The sequence below is a fragment of the Chlorocebus sabaeus genome, chromosome 14 (genome assembly GCF_047675955.1).
Source record: "Chlorocebus sabaeus isolate Y175 chromosome 14, mChlSab1.0.hap1, whole genome shotgun sequence".
Classification (NCBI taxonomy): Eukaryota; Metazoa; Chordata; class Mammalia; order Primates; family Cercopithecidae; genus Chlorocebus; species Chlorocebus sabaeus.
The window spans coordinates 61,704,225-61,727,485 of record NC_132917.1 but is presented as its reverse complement, the minus strand read 5'-3'; the positions used below and the strand labels follow the sequence as shown (position 1 = coordinate 61,727,485).

Sequence of the window (23,261 nt, the reverse complement as noted above, 5' to 3'; positions counted from 1 at the left end):
CCATAATCCCAGCTACTCGGGAGGCTGAGGCAGGAGAATCGCTTAAACCCGGGAGGTGGAGGTTGCGGTGAGCCGAGATGGCACCACTGCACTCCAGCCTGGGCAATAAGGGCTAAAACTCCGTCTCAAGAAACAAACATTTGTTTGTTTGAACATTTGTTTCTGAACCTACCACACGCATCTGTCACTTTGCAGGCGCTTAATAATTGTGAGCGAACATTCAACGAACCTCATCTCATAACTTCCTTACTGAAATATAGTGGTCATAGGAGACCAGCAGTTTAGCTCATGGCTTCTGGTCATTGCTTTGTATTGGAATACTGTTCTATCTACTGACTGGTTTACCTTGGGCTTCAGTTCCTTCTTTGGGCTCCAGTTCCCTAACCTTTTAAGTAAAGGATTATCGTGAGGACTAAACGAGATAAAACTTGTAAAGGTTCAGCACTGTGCTTAGCAGATAACGGAATTAAATGATCTTTATTATAGTGTTTACACTCCCTAAGAGTCAGTGGCTATATTATGCAGGAGACACTAGTGTAGAACAAGCGGGTGGTGATAACTAGACAGACCTGATTTGGCAGTCTGTCAAACCTCTACCACCCAGTACCAACCAATACGAGATAACCAACCTCGACTCTTAAAGCAAAGAAAAACCTCCACTCATTCCAAATCTCCCTTTTCTGACTCCCTTTCAAAATAAGCAAAATTGCTTAAAACGGTCTATGTGGCCAGGCAAAAACAGACTCAGCCACATCCCTTAGGGAGTTATTCCGGTGCCCACCGCACTGCGCAGATAGGTCCAGCCGGAGTTAAAGGAGGAGACCTCCCACTGGGCGCGGTGGCTCACACCTGTAATCCCAGTACTTTGGAAGGCTGAGAAGGGTGGACCGCTTTGAGCCCAGGAGGTCGAGACCAGCCTGGGCAACATAGCGAAACCCAGTCTCTACAACAAATACAAAAATTCGCTGGGCATGGTGGCGGGCACCTGTCGTCCCGGCTACTTGGGAGGCTATGGCGGGAGGATCGCTTGAGCCCCGGAGCTCGAAGTTGCAGTGAGCCGAGATCGCCCCACTGCACTCCAGCCTGCGCGACAAACCGAGACTCTGTCCAAAAAAAAAAAAGGCCGGGCTTCTCGGCTCACGCCTGTAATCCCAGCACTTTGGAAGGCCAAGGCGGGCGGATCACCTGAGGTCAGGAGTTCGAGACAGGCCTGGCCAACATGGTGAAAACCCGTCTCCAAAAAATTTTTGTATTTTGTAAAAACACAAAAATTAGCTGGGCGTCGTGGCGGGCGCCTGTAATCCCAGCTACTCGGGAGGCTGAGGGAGGAGAATCGCTTGAACCTGGGAGGCGGAGGCTGCAGTGAGCTGAGATTTTGCACCACTGCCCTCCATCCAGCCTGGGTAACAGAGTGAGACTCTTTATCAAAAAAAAAAAAAAAAAAAAAAAAAAGGAGGGAACCTCACAGTCGTGCGAGGTGGAGTGAGGAAATGCGGAGGTCCTCAGCACTCGCCTTTTAAATCGCGCGTTGTCATTGCTGCCTCGCGTAAAGGCCCCCCGGCGCTCTTCACCTACAGCGCCCCATGCGTACAACCTCGCCGGTCCGGAGCTCCCCGCACACACCGACATCAACCGGCGCGCACCGGACAGCCTTCTACGTCACGTCAGCGCCGCGCCGCAAGGAAGGCCCCCTTCTCTGCCTCCGCCTCCTCCCGACGCAGGCGCCGCTTTCTGGAAGGTTCGTGAAGGGAGTGAGGGCTTACAGTTATTACTCTGCGGCCGGCCAGAATCCGGGTACATCCGTCCTTTCCGAGCCCACCCAGACCCAGCCGACTTTGCCATGCCGGAGAATGTGGCACCCCGGAGCGGGGGTCCTGCCGGGGCTGCCGGCGGCCGCGGAAAAGGCGCCTATCAGGACCGCGACAAGCCAGCCCAGATCCGCTTCAGCAACATTTCCGCCGCCAAAGGTATCACTCTCAGGGCCTGACCCGCGGGGCCGCGGGGCTGCGGGGCTGAGCTCTGCGCTCTCACCGTGGGCTTGAGCTGGTTTGGCTCTTTTCACGTTCTTTCGGGTGTTCCCCTTTTGTCCCCCCTGTGGAAGCAGCCCAGTGAAGGGATCCTTACTCCTGTTTTTCTGCCGATGATTGCCAACCCGGAGTATGGAGGCCTTTGAACTTGCCCCATTTTGCGTCTTAGTCTCCCATAGTTTTTCATCCTGCATTGTGCATCATTCATATTGGAGTCGAAAGCAGTTCAAAATGCCGAGGATTGCGTGCAGTCTTCCCGAGGGGTCTGACGCTTAAGGGCTGTCGCTTATCTGCTTATTGGAACTGGTAGAATGCACAGTATGTTTCAGCTTTCTTATTCTTATTTAAAGAGGTATTAAATAAACTTCACTTGGCACAGCTGTTGAGACGAATTGGGTGAACTCCGCGTCTAAATTGGGGCGAGGCTCATTGTACTGGGATGGATGTGGGAACCGACTTACGTGTCTTGTTTGAAATAGTTGCGGAAAGTTACGTTGATGTCGTTTCTGCATGTGCAGTGAAACACAGCCAAATCAAGAAACAATTATTTGGTTTTTTTGTAAAAGAGTGTGGCACGCATTGGAAATCAGACCAGTGTTTCATTCTCTGCTTCCGTTACTTCATGTCTTAGTGACCTGTAACCTCTGTGCGAAAGATTTCTTACCTATAAAATTGAGGAGGAAATGTTTGCTTTTTAGAGTTAAGATTAAGAGAAATCGAGTTGAGATAGAAAACTCTGGAAGGAAAAGTCAGGACAGAGGTTTAGAGATCTTGCCCGAGTGTATATTGAGTATAGTATTTGTTTTGGGTTGAAGAATAGTATGTTTGCGGAAGAGGTGAGATTAGAAAGCTAGGTTGGGGCCAGATGTTAAAGGCCTGGTGTCCTGGAGAGTATTTGACTTAATCTCCCCCAGCTATCGGATCATTTCTTTTTAACCAACGTGTAGGCTTGCTGTGAGGATTCAGTGAGAAAGCATGTAAAGACGCATGTACACCTTAAAAGTATTTGCAGTCATCAGCCCAAGTAACTGGGAATTTGATGGTGATTAGATAGGTAACCCTGAATGTAAGAAAAAGTAATCATTTCTAACTTGGGCCTAATGAGTTGGAAAGGTCAAAATGGCCAGATTTAGGATTCATTTGGAAGTTCAGGAGATAACGTACCTGGAAACGAAGGTTTGTAGGTTAATTGGGGACCATAGTTGAAGCTTACATTTCTTAGATTAGGAACAGAATGTTGAAAGATAAATTTTGGTCCAGGCGGGGTGGCTCACATCTGTAATCCCAGCACTTTGGGAGGCTGAAGCGGGCGGATCACATGAGGTCAGGAGTTCAAGACCAACCTCACCAACATGGAGAAACCCTGTCTCTACTAAAAATACAAAATTAGCCGAGTGTGGTGGCATACGCCTGTAGTCTCAGCAACTGGGGAGGCTGAGGCGGGGGAATCGCTTGAACCTGGAAGGCGGAGGTTGCCCTGAACCGACATTGCGCCGTTGCACTCCAGCCAGGGCGACGTTGCACTCCAGCCAGGGCGACGAGCGAAACTCTGTCTCAAAAAAGAAAAAAAAATTTGGGGGCCAAGAGAGTTTATAATATGGTTGATATTCAACAAACAAGATAAGTGGGAAATTTAGTAACCTTTGAAACAAAAGTGAACAGAGAACTGAAACAACAGAGGAGGGTGTGCATGTGGGAAGGAAAGGCCACCTAAATTATCTGTGAAGATGACCCGTTATATCTTGAACTCCTGGCCTCAAGTGATGGCCCACCTTGGCCTCACAAAGTGCTGGGATTTCAGGTGTGAGCCACCGTGCCCGGCCCCAGGGATGTTTTATAACATACTGATGATGACCAAAAGCCACCTTGCCCGGCCCCAGGGATGTTTTTTAACATACTGATGATGACCAAAAGCTACGATTTGAGAGTTTTGGTTTTTGTTTGGTTTGGTTTGTTGAGATGGAGTCTTGCTCTGTCCCCCAGGCTGGAGTGCAGTGGCGTGATCTCCGCTCACTGCAACCTCCGCCTCCTGGGTTCAAGCCATGCTCCTGCCTCAGCCTCCTGAGTAGCTGGGACTACGGATGTGCGCCGCCACACCCAGCTCAGTTTTGTATTTTTAGTAGAGGCGGGGTTTCGCCATGTTGTCCAGGCTGGTCTTGAGCTCCTGACCACCTCAGCCTCCCGAAGTGCTGGGATTACAGGTGTGAGGCATCGCGCCCGGCCTTCTTGGATTTTTTTAAGAGTATCTTGCTCTATAGCATTTCCATTGTGGTTTGCCCTTTTGGTGGTGTTAGTGTTAATTTTTGCTGTAGGCCACCTATATACCATGTTCACATTAGTGAACAAATGTCTTTACTCTCAGAGATTACACACTAGACAGAGTAAACAAATAAGTGAATTGTATATAAATTGAGCATTCCTAATTTGAAATACTCTAAAATTCAAAATGCTTCTGGTCCTAATCATTTTGGAAAAAGGGTACTCATCCATCAGTATGTTAGATCTAGACAGTTCTGTTGCTGCTTGCCGTGTTTTAAGGAATGGAGGAAATAGCAATTCTCAGAGCTCCTAACTAGATTGTACCATTTTGACATCTGAAGGAAGATGAGATGAATCCTCAAAATGTATTCTGCCATAAGCTGATTACAAATATTAGGCCAGGCGCGGTAGCTCACACCTGTAATTCCAGCATTTTGGGAGGCAGAGGCAGGCAGATGGAGGTCAAAAGATCGAGACCATCCTGGCCAACATAGTGAAACCCCATCTCTACTAAAAATACAAAAAAAAAGCTGGATGTGGTGGCAGCTACTCGAGAGGCTGAGGCAGGAGAATCACTTGAACTCAGGAGGCGGAGGTTGCAGTGAGCTGAGATCGCACCACTGCACTCTAGCCTTGTGACAGAGTGAGACCCTGTCTCAAAATAATAATACTGTGTACGTTGACTAACAAAAAAGTGAAGCATCATACATTTAAAAGAATTATTTTAATTACTCTTTTTCCAATAGATTATTTTTAGACAATGAATTTTCTTCTGTGGACACCGTGATTTGTTATGCACCATATCCTAATAAGAACACAATGATCATTTGCGAGGAAAAACCTCTCTTTAAGGAGTCTTGATTTCCCGTACCTCCAGCTATTCTGGGAGGCTGAGGTGGGAGGGATGCTTGAGCCAAGGAGTTTGAGGCCACCCTGGGCAATATAGTAAGACCCTGTCTCTTAAAAAAAAAAGTTCTAATTTCTTTTCTTTTCTTTTTTTTTCCATCTGCAGCGGTTGCTGATGCTATTAGAACAAGCCTTGGACCAAAAGGAATGGATAAAATGGTAAAGAGTTGAGTCATTGAGTACTAATTGAGCACTGCTGTTCACACTGCAAGACCTTGATGGAGGGTTAGATGTGCTGTTTAAAAAGTAAAAGATAGGGCTGGGTGTGGTGGCTCACACCTGTAATCCCAGTACTTAGGGAGGCTGAGGGGCGAATCACCTGAGGTCAGGAGTTCGAGACCATCCTGACCAACATGGAGAAACCCTGTCTCTACTAAAAATGCAAAATTAGCCAGGCATGATGGCTCATGCCCATAATCCCAGCTCCTCGGGAGGCTGAGACAGGAGAATTGCTTGAACCTGGGAGGCAGAGGTTGTGGTGAGCCAAGATTGCGCCATTGCGCTGTAGCCTGGGCAATAAGAGCAAAACTCCATCTCAAAAAATAAATAAATAAATAAAAATAGTAGAAAATGAGAGAGGCACAGTGTATCATACCTGTAATCCTAGCACTTTGGGAGGCCGAGGTGGGTGGATCACAAGGTCAAGAGTTTGAGACCAGCCTGGCCAATATGGTGAAACCCGGTCTCTACTAAAAATACAAAAATTAGCCAGGCATGGTGGTGAGCACCTGTAGTCGCAGTTACTCAGGAGGTGGGAGGCTGAGGCAGGAGAATCACTTGAACCCAGGAGGCAGAGGTTGCAGTGAGCCGAGATTGTACAGCTGCACTCCAGCCTGGGTGACTGAGCAAGACTCCATCTCAAACCAAAACCAAAAAAATAGTAAAAAGTGTAGGGTACCTGGCATTTAGAGGAAGGAGAGATTACTTTGGAGTCAATAGGACTAAACTCTAATTCATACTTTGTTTAATGCTTTTTAAACGATGAGAATGCACACCCAAACATAGGTATCTATTGTGTAGTTAAGTGGAAAGTATTATAAATCCAAGTGTTGGGACTTCAGTTTAGTATTCCTTATGGATGTAACTTTGTATTCTAATGTGGGTCTCTGGGAGGTAAAACAATAATGGAGGATCATCTGGTTGATACTACAGATTATTCTCCTCTCTGGATGTTTGAAAATCTATCCTTCCCAAAAATGCTGTTGTCCTTTTTGTAGGACAAAAAAGGAAAAAAGTTACTGTGTTGACTATAAGAATTGTGTTCACCGCATTGCATGGTACTCCTTTAGGGCATCCATGGTGGAAATCATGCTTCTGATTAATAAGAAATTATTAAAGATAGCAAGTGCTTCTTTATAATAGTTTTCCTTCTTTTCTTTTTTGTGGGTCTGCATTTCTTCACTTTTAGATTACCCTGCAACAAAAGGCACTTTTTTCTTTTGTAAAGTTGGACTGTTAGTGCATATTCTTTTTTTTTTTTTTTTGAGATGAAGTTTCGCCCTTGTTGTCCAGGCAATGGCATGATCTCGGCTCACCGCGACCCCCGCCTCCCAAGTTCAAACGATTCTCCTGCCTCAGCCTCCCTAGTAGCTGGGATTATAGGCATGTGCCACCATGCCCGGCTAATTCTGTATTTTCAGTAGAGATGGGGTTTCTCCATGGGTCAGACTGGTCTTGAACTCTCCACTTCAGGTGATCCGCTTGCCTCGGCCTCCCAGAGTGCTGGGATTACAGGCATGAGCCACCGTGCCCAGCCTGTTATTGCATATTCTTAAATTATTATGCTAATGTAAGGGAAGATAATTTAAAATTCAGTACTTTGCAAACAGAAATTAACTTCTCTATTTTGAAATATAAAAGTTTAATGAAATTGTTAAGGTGTCACACTGAAATACAACTTTAAAATTTTTTTCCTAGATTCAAGATGGAAAAGGTGATGTAACCATTACAAATGATGGTGCTACCATTCTGAAACAAATGCAAGTGTTACATCCAGCAGCCAGAATGGTAAGTATAATTTTAGGTGAGTCTTTTTTTTTTTTTTTTTTGAGACAGAGTCTTGCTCTGTCACCCAGGCTGGAATGCCGTGGTGCAGTCTCGACCCACTGCAGCCTCCACCTCCTGGATTCAAGCAATTCTCCTGCCTCAGCCTGCTGAGTGCCTGGGATTACAGGTATGCACCACCACGCCTGGCTAGTTTTTATATTTTTAGTAGAGACGGGTTTCGCCATGTTGGTCAGGCTGGTCTGAAACTCCTGACCTTATGATCCACCTGCCTCGGCCTCCCAAAGTGCTGGGATTATAGGCATGAGCCACCACGCCTGGCTAGGTGAGTCTTCTTTTTTAAGTGTATTTGATATTTGGCAAACAGTTAAATTTATTTATTTGATCACGTATTTAAGCACAATGAACACTTTTTGTGCTAAACAGGCATATTTTTAGGATACATTTTGTGCCTAACATTGTGCTTTTTGATGTGAGGTGATAATAAAACACAAATCAAGCCAGGCATGGTGGTACATACCTTTAGTCCCAGCCACTCCTTAGGCTGACATGGGAGGATTGTTTGAGCTCAAGAGTTTGTGGCTGCAGTGAGCTATAATCACACCACTACACTCCATTCTGGGTGACAGAGTGAAACCCCAGGAAAAAAAAAAAACAGCTGGGCACAGTGGCTCACACCTGTCATCCCGGCACTTTGGGAAGCCAAGGTGGGAGGATTGCTTGAGCTGAGGAGTTTGAGACCAGCTTGGCCAACATGGTGAGACCTTGTCTCTACTGAAAACACAAAAAATAATAGCTGGGTGTGGTGGTGCGCACCTGTGGTCTCAGCTACTCGGGAGGCTGAGGTGGGAGAATCACTTGAGTCCAGGGGCAGAGGTTGTAGTGAGCTGTGATTGGGCCACTGTACTCCAGCCTGGGTGACAAAGTGAGACCCTGTCTCAAAAAAAAAAAAAAACACAAGTCACCTTATACTTGTCCATGGAAATGAGTATTTTTCCTCTCAAATGATTATTGTGTTCTTACTAGAATATGGTGCATAACAGTTCACATGTCCACAGAAGAAAATTCATTGTCTAAAAATAATCTGCTGGAAACAGTAATTATTTTACTTCTTCTTTTTTTTTTTTTTTTTTTTTTTTTGAGACAGAGTCTCGCTCTCTCAGGCTGGAGTGCAGTGGCTGGATCTCAGCTCACCGCAAGCTCTGCCTCCCGGATTTACGCCATTCTCCTGCCTCAGCCTCCTGAGCAGCTGGGACTACAGGTGCCCGCCACCTTGCCTGGCTAGGTTTTTTTTGTATTTTTTAGTAGAGACGGGGTTTCACCGGGTTAGCCAGGATGGTCTCGATCTCCTGACCTCGTGATCCGCCCGTCTCGGCCTCCCAAAGTGCTGGGATTACAGGCTTGAGCCACCGCGCCTGGCCCTGTTTTACTTCTTTTACCTTATACTTGTCCATGGAAACTTGGCATACACTTGAGGAATGAGGAGATTAAAAACATAAACCTGTTGTCAAGTCATATGAGCAAAAACAAATGCATTAGAAATAAATTTCTATCAGGCCGGGCTTAGTGGCTCATGCCTGGGATCCCAGCACTTTGGGAGGCTGAGGCAGGTGGATCACCTGAGGTCAGGAGTTCGACACCAACCTGGCCAACATCATGAAACCCCATCTGTACTAAAAATACAAAAATTAGCTGGGCATGCTGGTGCATGCCTTTAATTTCAGCTACTTGGGAGGCAGAGACAGGAGAATTGCTTGAACTCGGGAGGTAGAGGTTACAGTGAGCCGAGATCACGCCACTTGACTCCAGCTTGGGTGACAGTAAAATTCCATCTCAAAAAAAAAAAAAACTTCTATCAAAAAAATCTCTTTGAGTTATGTAAAGATGGCTTCTAAAAAACATTTTTTTTTTTTTTTACAAAGATACTGATCGAATTTATGTATATTAGAAACAACCTGGAATAGGCAAAATATCCAATGATAGGAAAATGTTTAAACAAATAGTATACCACAGCATGTTAATCGTACAGCCATTAAAAATTGTTCATGAAGATTTTTATAATGAGGAAAAACACTAATGAAACATTACATGAAAAACAAAAGATAAAATTATATACTGTGAGCTTACTTAAAAAATAGAAAATGATTGGAAATAAACCAACATACTACATACAAATACTAATGGTCTTTGCTTCAAAAATATTCAGTTGACACATTTTAATTTCTTCTTTCTGTATTTTCCAAATTTTGTATAATTACCACATACTATTTTACAACAAAAAAATTTTGTTATCCAGAAGTGACAAGTCTATGTGTAATATTGCTATTAAATGTTGAAAAAAAATGATTATTATAGGAAAATAAGCATCTTATTTGGAACATAAAATAAAGCATTGTTAAATAAAACAAAACTTCACTGCTACGTGAAGTTTTGCTGTTTTCTTGGATGGTCCTGAGGCTTCATACGTTGTGCCATCCACCAATTACGAAAAGATGGCTTTTTAATGAATCAGATTGTACTTACAAGGGGTCTATTCAAATAAACTTGGCAAAAGACTCTTAAGTTGATACTCTGAGGCTGGGAATGGTGATTCATGCTTGTAATCTCAGCACTTTGGGAGAGTGAAGCAGGAGGATTGTTTGAGCCCAGGAGTTCGAGAGCATTCTAGGCAACATATTGGGACCCCGCCTCTGTAAAAAACAAAACAAAAAACAAAAAAAACTCTTTTTAAAAAAAGTAGCCACATGTGTTAGCGTGCACCTATAGCCCCAGCTACTTGGGAGACTGAAACAGGAGGATCTCTTGAGCCCAGGAGGTGGAGGCTGTAGTGGGCCATGATCACACTGCTGTACTCCAGCCTGGGTGACAGAGTGAGACCCTGTCTCAAAAAAAAAAAAAAAAAAAAAGGATACTCTAGTCTCATCTGGAATGCCCCATTTCTTAGCTTCCAAGTCTATAGAGTACCTATGATACATTTTTGCTTTCTGATTAGAACCTTTGAGTAGCAGGGCAGGGGGAGATGACAACCCACAATCTGAACTGGAGATCATCTATTAGTCTTTAATTTTAAATGAAACCCAAGGTAGACAACAAATCAGAAATCAGGAATCATGTTGAATCCTCAAATTCTGTTTGTGACACTGGTGTGATTACTTGAATTAGGTGTTACTGGGTTCTCTCATTTCTCATTGAGCAACTTGGCATTTTCTGTTCACTTAGCTGGTGGAGCTGTCTAAGGCTCAAGATATAGAAGCAGGGGATGGCACCACATCAGTAGTCATCATTGCTGGCTCCCTCTTAGATTCGTGTACCAAGCTTCTTCAGAAAGGTGGGTAGGATGTACTTTATTACTGAATAAAGAAAAGTTTAAAAGAACAAACTTTAGGAAAAAGCCAAGTTATTTGTAAGTAATACGGGATTGAAGATTTAATTTGGGATAACTAATCTTTTTACCAAGAATTTTTTAAAGTTTTAGATTTTGCTATATTTATAAATAGAAATTAGAAGAAATTTTCCTTTGGTTGCTGCTATTTGCTGGGCTCCTTTTTGAATGGAACTCAGTTGTTCAAAAATGCGTGGTAGAGGCCGGACATGGTGGCTCACGCCTGTAATCCCAGCACTTTGGGAGACCGAGGTGGGTGGATCCCCTGAGGTCAGGAGTTCAAGACCAGCCTGACCAACATAGTGAAACCCTGTCTCTACTAAATACAAAAAATTAGCCAGGCATGGTGGCACATGCCTGTAATCCCAGTTAAGGCAAGAGAATCGCTTGAACCCAGGAGACAGAGGTTGCAGTGTGCCAGGATCATGCCATCGCACTCCAGCCTGGGCAACAAGAGTGAACTCCATCTCAAAAAAAAAAAAAAATGAGTGGTAGAAATATTACTAATCTTAGACTCTTACACAAGTAAGAAGATTTGGGAGAGAAAGTCAGGATTGTCCTTGCTTTAGTAAATGGTATTTAATTACAGTAGTGACTCTGCAATCACTCTACTTACTATGTAGATTTGTGATATTTTTAAAAGTATCGGCCAGGTGTGGTGACCTTGTAATCCCGGCACTTCGGGAGGTTGAGGCTGGCAGATCAATTGAGCCCAAAGAGTTGAGACCAGACTGGGCAACATGGCAAAACCCTGTCTCCACTGGAAAAAAAAAAAAAGAAGCCAGGTGTGGTGGCATGTGTTAGTAGTCCCAGCTACTCAGGAGGCTAAGGTGGGAGGATCACTTGAGCCTGGGAGGTTGAGGCTGTAGTGAGCTGAGATCAGGCCGCTGCACTCCAGCCTGGGTGACCGAGTGAGACCCTGTCTCACAACAACAAAAAAAAAAGGTATAAAATTTGGCTTTAGTCTTAAGTATTAATAAGTATGTAATCTATTTTAAATTGGATGGAAGTAAATTATTAGTCATTGTTAGCAGGTTACTGAAGCCACTATTAAGAATAGTTAAATTTGTGCTTGCTTTGACATTAATGAATAGAAAATTTTTAAGTCATGTCAAATGTGTAGTTTACCTGTTATAATTAAATAACTAGACTTTCACAAATGACAGGGATTCATCCAACCATCATTTCTGAGTCATTCCAGAAGGCCCTGGAAAAGGGCATTGAAATCTTGACTGACATGTCTCGACCTGTGGAACTGAGTGACAGAGAAACTTTGTTAAATAGTGCAACCACTTCACTGAACTCAAAGGTGAGGCAAGCACTAACAGATAGTTGTCAAATTAATGTGTGTTACTCTGTGATTCTTGATGCTGTACAGTACATAAATAGTAAGTTTCAAGAGTGACTAGGTAACTGTTGTAATCTGTGTAATTGAATTAAGATTAAGAGAGGAAACGAGCCATAAGGCTAACAAAGGAGTTGGAATATTTAATATATACTATATCCATTTCCACTTTTCTATTTAATGCATTGTAACAGTGTTTTGGTAAAGCTAGATATTTTAATTTGCCTATAAGAAACCTTTTCCTCTGCCAAATCAGAAAGACTGCCATAGGTCTCTGGCAGTATAGCTAATTTTTATTGAATACTTAATATGGTGGGCATTGTGATAAGTTTTTTACATTTATTATCCTCTTCAAGGCCCTCAGTCATATCCCCATTTTATAGATGAGGAGAGTAGATCTAGAGAAGTAACTTATCCAAGGACCGCTAACAGAAAGAGCTGAGATTTGAACCCAGGACAGGCTACTTATCGTGGTCCATCCCTTAACTAATACATATGCTGCTTTTTTTATTTACCAAGCTTAAAGCAGTGTTGTACTTTTAAATGTCTGTGGAATTCATGTCACTTGTTTTCTGTAATGTCCTGTGTTTGTCCCGTCCATCCCCTAATCCTTTTTCCTTTTAAAAATCAGTATTAAGTCTATACATTGATTTTGTTTGAATGTTAGATGGTGTTAGGGACACTAAGTGATACTGTTGGATGTCCCCAGAACTGATATAGATAGTATAGCTAAATGGTTACAAGCACTAGTCATTGAGTCTAGACTGCTTGTGTTTGTTCAATGCTGACTTCACCACTTAACTACGCTGTTAGTTTGGCCAAATGACCTCTTGGCTTCGGTTTCTCCATCTGAAGATTGAATGAGTTAATATGTAAAGTTCTGAGACCACTGCCTGGCATGTGTTAAGTGATTGATAAATGTTAGCAATTTTTATCAACCCCTCATCAGGAATGTACATACGTAACATTGATGCCTCATCACACGTTGATTTTAGATAGGAAATATTCACGTAAAATTAAATTTATGCTTTTTGGATTTCCTGTAAAACTTTGATATTCTACAGTCCTGGCTATTATATTAATAAAAGAAAAAAGCAAGCATAAACACAAAATAAAATGTTTTTATTTTGTGCCCCTGGTGACAACCTGAATGGAAAAGACAGTTTATGGACTGTCTTCTTGTGGGTGTTTCCCTCTTCGCACGCACACCCTACTGCAAAAATTATTAGAGCCCTTCTTAAGTATATTTGTCATTGAAAAATTAGGACTTTTTCTACTGTGAAGGTAACTTTTTTTTTTTTTTTAATAATTCTAGGTTGTTTCTCAGTATTCAAGTCTGCTTTCTCCAATGAGTGTAAATGCAGTGATGAAAGTGATTGACCCAGCCACAGCCACCAGTGTAGATCTTAGAGATATTAAAATAGTTAAGAAGCTTGGGTAAGCATCTCTAATTGCAACTTGAAAAAAAAAATTTGAAAATGAGCATAAGATTGCCAAAAATAAATAAGTTACAAACACCTAGATGAAGGTCACAAAGCTCTCTTTTCTCTTTTTGGTTTTGTTTTCATGAGAACTTGTATTAGTAAGTGGATCTCAAGATTTTGTTTATATTACTTTATGATAATAAGACAGCAGTGGATCAAAGAGATCCAGTAATGGGGCAATAGTAAATGTGAGGCTGAATCACATTTTATTGGACTGATGACTTTTAATCTGTTAACAATCTATTAAATGTACAGATGTCCACTCCCTCTTAACTACCCCTCTTTGTTTTTTTCTTAGTGGGACAATTGATGACTGTGAGTTGGTGGAAGGACTGGTTCTCACCCAAAAAGTATCAAATTCTGGCATAACCAGAGTTGAAAAGGCCAAGATTGGGCTTATTCAGTTTTGCTTATCTGCTCCCAAAACAGATGTAAGTAGAATCCAAACGAAATTGGTTCTGTGTTTAACTTTTTAATAACTCAGGCATTTCTTTATTAAAAATAGAAAATACTTCTAGTGATTTAAAGCATAGATCTCAAAAGAATTACTAGAATTGAGACAAAAATAGAAATTGTTGGTGCTACAAGTGACAAGTCTACATCCTCAATTTGGATATTGAAATTGAGAACTAGCCGATTGCAGCGATGCCTGTAGTCCCAGCTCCTCGGGAAATTTAAGCAGAAAAATTGCTTGAACCTAGGAGTTTGAGGCTGCAGTGTGCTCTTCTATCACCTGTGAATAGTCCCTGCACTCCACTCCAGCCTGGGCAACATAGTGGGACCCCATCTTTTCATCATTGTTAATTTGCAAATTCACACAGATTAGAGAGGGACTCCATCTTTTAGAAACAACTAGGATACCCATTTTATATTTTTTGGTTATAAAAAATGTACCTGCAAAAAAGTAAGATGCCATTGTATTTAGTTGAAAGTAAGACTGAAATTTGGGGTATGTATCTTACCCAGACTCTTTTTCTATGCATGTCTGTATAATATATTGCTTGGTATAGTTTTGGTTGAATTTATACAGTACATAGTATTTTCACTTAAAATTCTACTTTTAAAGTTAAAATATCTTACAATGCAAATTATGATGTTTTTTCTAAACAGATGGATAATCAAATAGTGGTTTCTGACTATGCCCAGATGGACCGAGTGCTGCGAGAAGAGAGAGCCTATATTTTAAATTTAGTGAAGCAAATTAAAAAAACAGGATGTAATGTCCTTCTCATACAGAAGTCTATTCTAAGGTGTGGGACTATTTATTTTGTTCATCCCTTAATAATAATTTTGAATCTCCACTAGCAGTTTATTTTTTCTGATAAAATATTTGATTTAATCACTTACTCTAAATTGGTATTTTTTAAGGGATAACTCTTAGGTGAAACGAAATAGAGAATTTTTGTTTTAAAAGCACGGAGATAAAATGTTAGGCCTCGATATTGTACCATCATTTGCTCAGACCAAGGGAAACAAATGATATAAGTTCAGTTAAGATGTCTAGGAAAAGCACTTTAAAGAAATATATGACTTGTAAATTTAAAACAATAAAGGTATAATTTTGTTTTTTTGTGTTTTTGTTTGTTTGTTTGAGACGGAGTCTGGCCTGTGGCCCAGGCTGGAGTGCAGTGGCGCGGTGTCGGCTCACTGCAAGCTCTGCCTCCCGAGTTCACGCCATTCTCCTGCCTCAGCCTCCGGAGTAGCTGGGACTACAGGTCCCCGCCACCACGCCTGGCTAGTTTTTTTGGTTTTTTTTAGTAGAGACAGGGTTTCACCATGTTAACCAGGGTGATGTCGATCTTACCTTGTGATCTGCCCACCTCGGCCTCCCAAAGTGCTGGGATTACAGGCGTGAGCCACCATGCCCAGCCTCTAATAGCAATTTTTATAGAAACATTTGAGTTGGGTAAACCACCAGAAATCTGCATTTTAACTGGAGTTTTGCTCTTGTTGCCCAGGCTGGAATGCAATGGTGCAGTCTTGGCAACCTCCGCCTCCTGGGTTCAAGCGAGTCTCCTGCCTCAGCCTCCCGAGTAGTTGGGATTACAGGCATGCCCCACCACACCCGACTAATTTTGTATTTTTAGTAGAGACGGAGTTTCTCTGTTAGTCAGGCTGGTCTCAAACTCCCAACTTCAGGTGAGCCACCAGCCTCGGCCTGCCAAAGTGCTGGGATTACAGGCATGAGCCACCACGCATGGCTCTATCCTCCCTTTTAAATGTGGGATATATAACCTTTCCTAGACCAAGGTCCTAAACATCAAGCCTTGTTCTTTTAAAAACCAAGTTTGTTGCAGAATTAATTACCTGGTTAAAAGTGGAATTTATTTAAAGGTCTGTGCAATTGCTTGCCTTGTCACGGGCATGTGCCACCATGCCTGGCTAATTTTTGTCTTTTTAGTGGAGACGAGGTTTTACCATGTTGGTCAGGCTGGTCTTGAACTCCTGACCTCGTGATCCACCTGTGTTGGCTTCCCAAAGTGCTGGCATTACAGACGTGAGCCACTGTGCCTGGCCAGTATTTTTTCCTAATAGACACATTCCTATTTATTAATATGCCAGAATGTACTGTGGGTGTTCATTTTATATAGTCTTTGATTGAAGACTCAGAAGACTTGGTTCTAATCCCAATCATATGATAGCTACTGACCTTGAGTAAATTGCCCCCCAATATACAAATTATAAAGATGAGCAAATTGCCTGTACAGTTTGCTCATCTGTATAATAGGGATAGTAGTAATATCTACCTTTCTAGTATCACAGAGTTGTTAGATTATTCACAGTTCATGGGGAAGTGTAAATTTGTGGAGTCTGATTAATACTTCTAAATTCATGAAGTATTAATAAGCTTTAATTTACCAAGATGTGCTCATTTTTTAAGAAAAATGAGGTCAGGCACTGTGGCTCACACCTGTAATCCCAGCACTTTGTGGGGCTGAGGTGGGAGGATCTCTTCAGCCCTGAGTTCGAGACCGGCCTGGGCAACATAGGGAGACCCTGTCTCTATTAAATAAATGGGCCAGGTGCGGTGGCTTATTCCTGTAATCCCAGCACTTTAGGAGGCCAAGGCACGTGAATCATCTGAAGTCAGGAGTTCGAGACCAGCCTGGCCAACATGGTAAAACCCCGTCTCTACTAAAAATACAAAAATTAGCCAGGTGTGGTGGCAGGAGCCTGTACACTCGGGAGACTGAGGCAGGAGAATCGCTTGAACCCAGGAGGTGGGGGTTGCAATGAGCTGAGATCGTGCCATTGCACGCCAGCCTGGGCAGCAAGAGTGAAATTCCATCTCAAAAAATATATATATAAAAATAAATGGGGAAAAAATAGTGATCTAGTTATTTTGTGTATGTTAGTGTCATTGGGGACAGAGTACATTTTAATACTAGAATTGTACTAAAATGTCCTTAGAACTGGAAATCTTAATTTTGACCTTATGAACTTAGTAAACTAAAGCATTTTTCTTCAGGAATAATGATTGGTCATTTAAGAAACAGTAATTAAAACCTTAAAGGCATTTGAAGAGCAAAATTTTTCTTTTAACCTAGCATTGACATAATCACTGATTTTGTGTTTTAGAGATGCTCTTAGTGATCTTGCATTACACTTTTTGAACAAAATGAAGATTATGGTGATTAAGGATATTGAAAGAGAAGACATTGAATTTATTTGTAAGGTAAAACATCAACATCTGTATTTGTAGAAAATGTCTAATAATCAGATAAATGTTGCCTTAATTTGTGGATTTGACTTTTTTCCCCAGACAATTGGAACCAAGCCAGTTGCTCATATTGACCAATTTACTGCTGACATGCTGGGTTCTGCCGAGTTAGCTGAGGAGGTCAATTTAAATGGTTCTGGCAAACTGCTCAAGGTAACAATATTACACTTAAACTTTTATTTGCTTAGTTTTGGGTGTGGGTTTTTTTTAACCCTTCAGATACTTAATTTGGAATTTGTTTACTGAAGATTACAGGTTGTGCCAGCCCTGGAAAAACAGTTACAATTGTTGTTCGTGGTTCTAACAAACTGGTGATTGAAGAAGCAGAGCGCTCCATTCATGATGCCCTATGTGTTATTCGTTGTTTAGTGAAGAAGAGGTAATGTCAGTGTTACATTATTAAGTAACGTTTTGAACATTAAAACTACTGTATTCTGTTTTTTAAGATATAAATAGTAAATTATTAAAAATTTCTGTTGGATAAAATAAGCTGAAAATATATTTGTGAATTTCAGGGCTCTTATTGCAGGAGGTGGTGCTCCAGAAATAGAGTTGGCCCTACGATTAACTGAATATTCACGAACACTGAGTGGTATGGAATCCTACTGCGTTCGTGCCTTTGCAGATGCTATGGAGGTCATTCCATCTACACTAGCTGAAAATGCCGGCCTGAATCCCATTTCTACAGTAACAGAACTAAGAAACCGGCATGCCCAGGGAGAAAAAACTTCAGGCATTAATGTCCGAAAGGTAATCATTTACTCTCTAATGTAGAAAATGTTGGTTAGTATAAAATATTAAAAGCTTTGTAGTCATCTGTTGAATGGAAAGCTCTATAATGAAAAGCATAATCTTGGAAAGCTCTATAATGAAAAGCATAATCTTGGATTTAAATATGAGGCCTGCTGCAGGTTAATTAATCTATGCCATTGAGTGAGAAGGAAGGTGGTGACATCTTAGGGGGAAGTATTATCTGTTCACTAAATCTGCCACTTACTAACTTTTAGCAAGTTACTTAGTCTGGTCCTCAGTTTCCTCAGGTGTAAAAACAGAGATGATTAATAGTTCCCTCATAGGCCTGTTGTGAGAATTAAATGCATTTCTAGTTAACAAGCTCTTAGATAAATGCTTGGCATATACTAAAGACTATAAAAAATCATTGCTCTAGTTAGCATGAGCTAGTGTAGTTGTGTAAGGTAATCACATAGTAATAATACCACTTTTTTAATTGATGTTTTGTTGAGACAAATAATAAACACATGATGGGAAAGAACTGACAATCCAACATTATATTTTCTGTATGGTACAGAACTCCAAAGGATGGAACTGTCTGTTTAGGGAAGGCTTTATGAAGATTCATTTTTGGTTGGTAGGGGATGAGGGAAATTCCAGATAGGTAAGCAGTGGTTTTACAGGTGAGAAGGACCAAGTAGTTCTTCACCTGTGTAGAGCTGGGATTATATATTAAAGATAATAGTGGGCTTTAAGGTTGGAAAGATCAGATAAAAGCTATTAATAGGCTGGACGCGGTGGCTCACACCTGTAATCCCAGCTCTTTCGGAGGCCGAGGTGGGCACATCACCTGAGGGCAGGAGTTTGAGACCAGCCTGGCCAACATGGCGAAACCCCGTCTCTGCTAAAAATACAAAAAAAAAATTAGCCAGACAAAGTGGCAGGCTCCTTTATTCCCAGCTACACGGGAGGCTGAGTCAGGAGAATTGCTTGAACCAGGGAGGCGGAGGTTGCAGTGAGCCAACATCACACCATTGCACTCCAGCCTGCACAACAGGACGAGACTCCGTCTCAAAAAAAAAAAAAAAAAAAAAAAAAAAACTATTAATAGAATGAGGAGGCCCTTGATTATTGAGCCAGCCATTTTTTTTTTTTCCTTCCCGTAGTTGGGATCCACTAAAGTGTTTTTTGTTTGTTTTTTCTTTGGAGACGGAATCTCGGTCTGTCACCCAGGCTAGAGTGCAGTAGCACTGTCTCAGCTCACTGCAACCTTCTTTCTCTTCCCAGGTTCAAGCAATTCTCCTGCCTCAGCCTCCCGCGTAGCTGGGACTACAGGTGTCCACCACCACGCCGGGCTAATTTTTTTGTATTTTTTAGTAGAGACGGGGTTTCACTGTGTTGCCCAGGCTGGTTTTGAACTTCTGAGCCCAGGCAATTCGCTTGCCTCAGCCTTCCAAAGTGCTAGGATTATAGGCGTGAGCCACCGCGCGCGGCCTAAAGATTATGAGGCTAAGGACATGAATATTTTAAGAAGAGAAGACTGGAAGCAAGGATGCCTGTTAAGAGGCCATCAGGAGTAATCCTGGGATAAAGGGAAGTAGGATGGTTCAATGAAGAATTTAAGGTGGGAAATATGAGACTCTAGACCGGTGTTGGTCTAATTAAGAATTAAAATTCACAGATGATTTCAACATTAAACAGATAATGTTTTGTTTGTTTTGTTTTTTTGAGACAGTGTCTCACTGTCACCCAGGCTGGAGTGCAGTGGTGCGATCTTGGCTCACTGCACCCTCCGCCTCCTGGGTTCAAGCCATTCTCTTGCCTCAGCCTCCCAAGTAGCTGGGACTACAGGCGCTTGCCCCCACGCCTGGCTAATTTTTTGTATTTTTAGTAGAGACAGTGTTTCATTATGTTGGCCAGGATGGTCTCAATCTCCTGACCTCGTGATCTGCCTGCCTTGGTTTCCCAAAGTGCGGGAATTATAGGCGTGAGCCACTGCGCCTAACAAGATACTGTAATTTTTAACTATGATCATAATTTTTAACTGTGATCATTTTGCTAATTTTGCCAACATTTAAAAATAAGTGGCAGGGTGCAGCAGGTCACACCTGTAATCCCAGCACTTTGGGAGGCCAAGGCAGGCTGATCATGAGATCAGGAGATCGAGACCGTCCTGGCTAACATGGTGAAACGCTATCTCTACTAAAAATACAGAAAATTAGCCGGGCGTGGTGGTGGGCACCTATAGTCCCAGCTAGGCCGAGGCAGAATGGCGTGAACCCAGGAGGTGGAGCTTCCAGTGAGCCAAGATTGCGCTACTGCATTCCAGCCTGGGCAACAGAGCGAGACTCCGACTTAAAAAAAAAAAGTGATACTTAGAAGTTGTTTGTGAGTTAGGATTGGGTGACTATAGCATTAATTCAGTTTTTCCAAATTTTAGTTGAAATAATAGCCCGCAGTGTAGAGAAGGGCTTAGTAGAGTATCTCATTCTAATCTGCCTAGACAAAGGGAAAACTAGATTTAGGTCTTGAGGTACACTGTTAACCACGTGGCTGCTGATGTATATTATTAAAGACACTAAAAGCAACTTCTGCTGATTTGATTTGCAGGGTGGTATTTCCAACATTTTGGAGGAACTGGTTGTCCAGCCTCTGTTAGTGTCAGTCAGTGCTCTGACTCTTGCAACTGAAACTGTTCGGAGCATTCTGAAAATCGATGATGTGGTAAGTGTTTCCAGGTTGCAGATTTTCTTAGGAGGTCAAAAAGGCATATATTTTTTAAAGGTTTTTTGTTGTTGTTTGGTTGGTTGGTTGGTTTTTTTGAGACAGTTTTGCTCTGTTGCCCAGGCTGGAGCACAGTGCCACGATCTTGGCTCACTACAACCTCCGCCTCCGGGATTCAAGCGATTGTCCTGTCTCAGCCTCCCACCTCCCAAGTAGCTGGAATTTTAGGCATGTGCCACCACACCTGGCTAATTTTTGTATTTTTAGTAGAGACGGGGTTTCACCATGTTGGTCAGGCTGGTCTTGAACTTCTGACCTTGTGATCCGCCTGCCTCGGCCTCCCAAAGTGCTGGGATTACAGGCATGAGCCACCATGCCCGGCCAGGTTTTTCCTTTTTTTTTTTTTTGAGACGGAGTCTCGCTCCGTCGCCCAGGCTGGAGTGCAGTGGCCGGATCTCAGCTCACTGCAAGCTCCGCCTCCCGGGTTCACACCATTCTCCTGCCTCAGCCTCCCGAGTAGCTGGGACTACAGGCGCCCGCCACCTCGCCCGGCTAGTTTTTTGTATTTTTTAGTAGAGACGGGGTTTCACCGTGTCAGCCAGGATGGTCTCGATCTCCTGACCTCGTGATCCGCCCATCTCGGCCTCCCAAAGTGCTGGGATTACAGGCTTGAGCCACCGCGCCCAGCCTAGGTTTTTACTTTTGATAAATGTTTGCTAGTCATCAAGGTGACAGCAGTTCTTAATACAGTTTTTCCTTTTGTTAATTGCCTTAAACATTTTCCAGCCTTAAAATTCTGTCTGGTTTTGAAATCTAAGTTTTTCTCTTATCAGGTAAACACTCGATAATCTGGATAACTGACTAGCACCATTATGGTCACCAGTATTGCTGCTGGCGTGGAAGATGATCACCTTGGTGTTCCTTGTTTGGAAGATTATTTCCTCTGAATTTTTGGGCTTGGTCTTCCAGTTGGCATTTGCCTGAAGTTGTATTGAAACAATTTCATGAAAATATTAAATATTTGGTTTCAAAAGGCAGATTTATCTTCTCCCAACATTCTGTTATTTCTGATACTTTTGAAAAACTAATAAAAGAAGCGTAAAAAATGAGTTTATATGTTGAGGAAAAAGATGGCCCAGTATGCTCAACACTGATAAATGCTCATTGGCATTAAAAACTACCAACATGTAAATATATGCTGTCTTAAAAGTGAATATTAGTGGCACCTCTCTGAACCTACTCTGGCTTGGGAGGCTGCCAAATTTAAAAAGAAATAATGTTACAGAAAGAAAATTGAAAAATGAAAGCCTCCTTTTATCCTATCCTAATCCCTTTTCCCGGTAATAATGACTGCTGTGTTGGATTCCTTCTGCAAATACAAGTGTATACATATATGTAGCAAATCTTACTTATACAAAAGGGATTCTTAACTAATGTCTTGTTTCATTGGTTTTAAACATCTCGATTGCCACTGTCCTGATCTAAGCAACAGTGTCATCTCACCATGAAGAGGTCAAATCTGTAACTAGTCTCTTTAGCCACTTTCCTGTCTGTCTATTTTGCACACATTAATGTCTAGTGATTATTTTTTTAGAGAAAAGCTTGTCACCCAGGCTGGAGTGCAGTGGTATGATCATAGGTTACTGCAGCCTTGAACTCCTGGACTTGAGCTAAGAATAAAGAATCCTGCTTTATTCTTTTGAATAGCTACAGCTACAGGTGTGTGCCACCATCCCCGTTTTGTTTATGTTTTTTTCCAGAAGCAGGATCTCACTATGTTGCCCAGGCTGGTTTTGAACTCCTGGCCTCAAACAGTCCTGCCTTGGTCTTCTAAAGCCCTGGGATTAAAGGCACTTAGTCAAGCACTCCTTTTGTAAAAGCTTTCATGCCTTTGAGTAAAGGCTAGACCTTTTAAGGTGGATCACAAGTTTGGCCTACACAATCTGGTATTTCAGCTACCATCTCCTTGGGTATTTTACAAGGAGTGTCATGAAAGCAACTGGGCCCCTTTCTAACATTGTGGAGAAAGAATTTCGACCAAACAGTCTGAAGCTCCTTTTGTGTTCATCACAGAACTGAAATAGTTAACTAACTTGGTAAGTGTCTAATATTTTTAGATAAAGATTTCTGTATTATCTGGAATTCAGTATTTCAGTTTATTCTTCCTTTTGATAATTAAGAACGTGTGAAGTATGTTAATTCTAGCTGCCATAAAACAGTTGAATCAGGTATATCTTAAAATCGTAAGTCAAAATACTTACCTAATCCATATTTAAACATTTGTCACTCACTCAGCATCAGATATTTTTCAGTGGCAGTGCCTTGCCATGTTGCCTTGGCAGGAGTGTGGTGGCTGTTCATGGGCAAAGATCATAGCTCACTATAACCTCAAACTCCTGGGCTCAAGTTATCCTGCCACAGCCTCCCAAGTAACTAGCAATACAGGCCTGTGCCACTGCATCCAGATAGCAGAAAAGTTTTTTGATATTTTTTTGAGACGGAGTCTCGCTCTGTCACCCAGGCTGGAGTGCAGTGGCGCCATCTTATCTTACCACAACCTCCGCCTCCCAGGTTTAAAGGAATTCTGCCCCAGTCTCCTGAGTAGCTGGGATTATAGGTGCACGCCACCACACCTGGCTAGTTTTTGTATTTCTAGTAGAGATGGGGTTTTACCATG

The 23,261-nt window shown here is 42.2% G+C and overlaps 1 protein-coding gene across 1 annotated transcript; it reads left to right on the top strand.

Annotated features, from left to right (window-relative positions):
- The first annotated feature begins 1,568 nt into the window (after window positions 1-1,568).
- On the top strand, window positions 1,569-21,621 carry CCT4 (chaperonin containing TCP1 subunit 4). The gene is given in 15 exon segments (XM_007970493.3): window positions 1,569-1,869; window positions 1,872-1,967; window positions 5,299-5,351; window positions 7,110-7,199; window positions 10,416-10,524; window positions 11,745-11,887; window positions 13,239-13,360; window positions 13,706-13,838; window positions 14,518-14,657; window positions 16,987-17,083; window positions 17,171-17,281; window positions 17,377-17,507; window positions 17,644-17,878; window positions 20,471-20,584; window positions 21,418-21,621. Coding segments are annotated over 15 exon segments (1,875 nt in total). The 5' UTR covers window positions 1,569-1,583; the 3' UTR covers window positions 21,433-21,621.
- The last annotated feature ends 1,640 nt before the right edge of the window (window positions 21,622-23,261 follow it).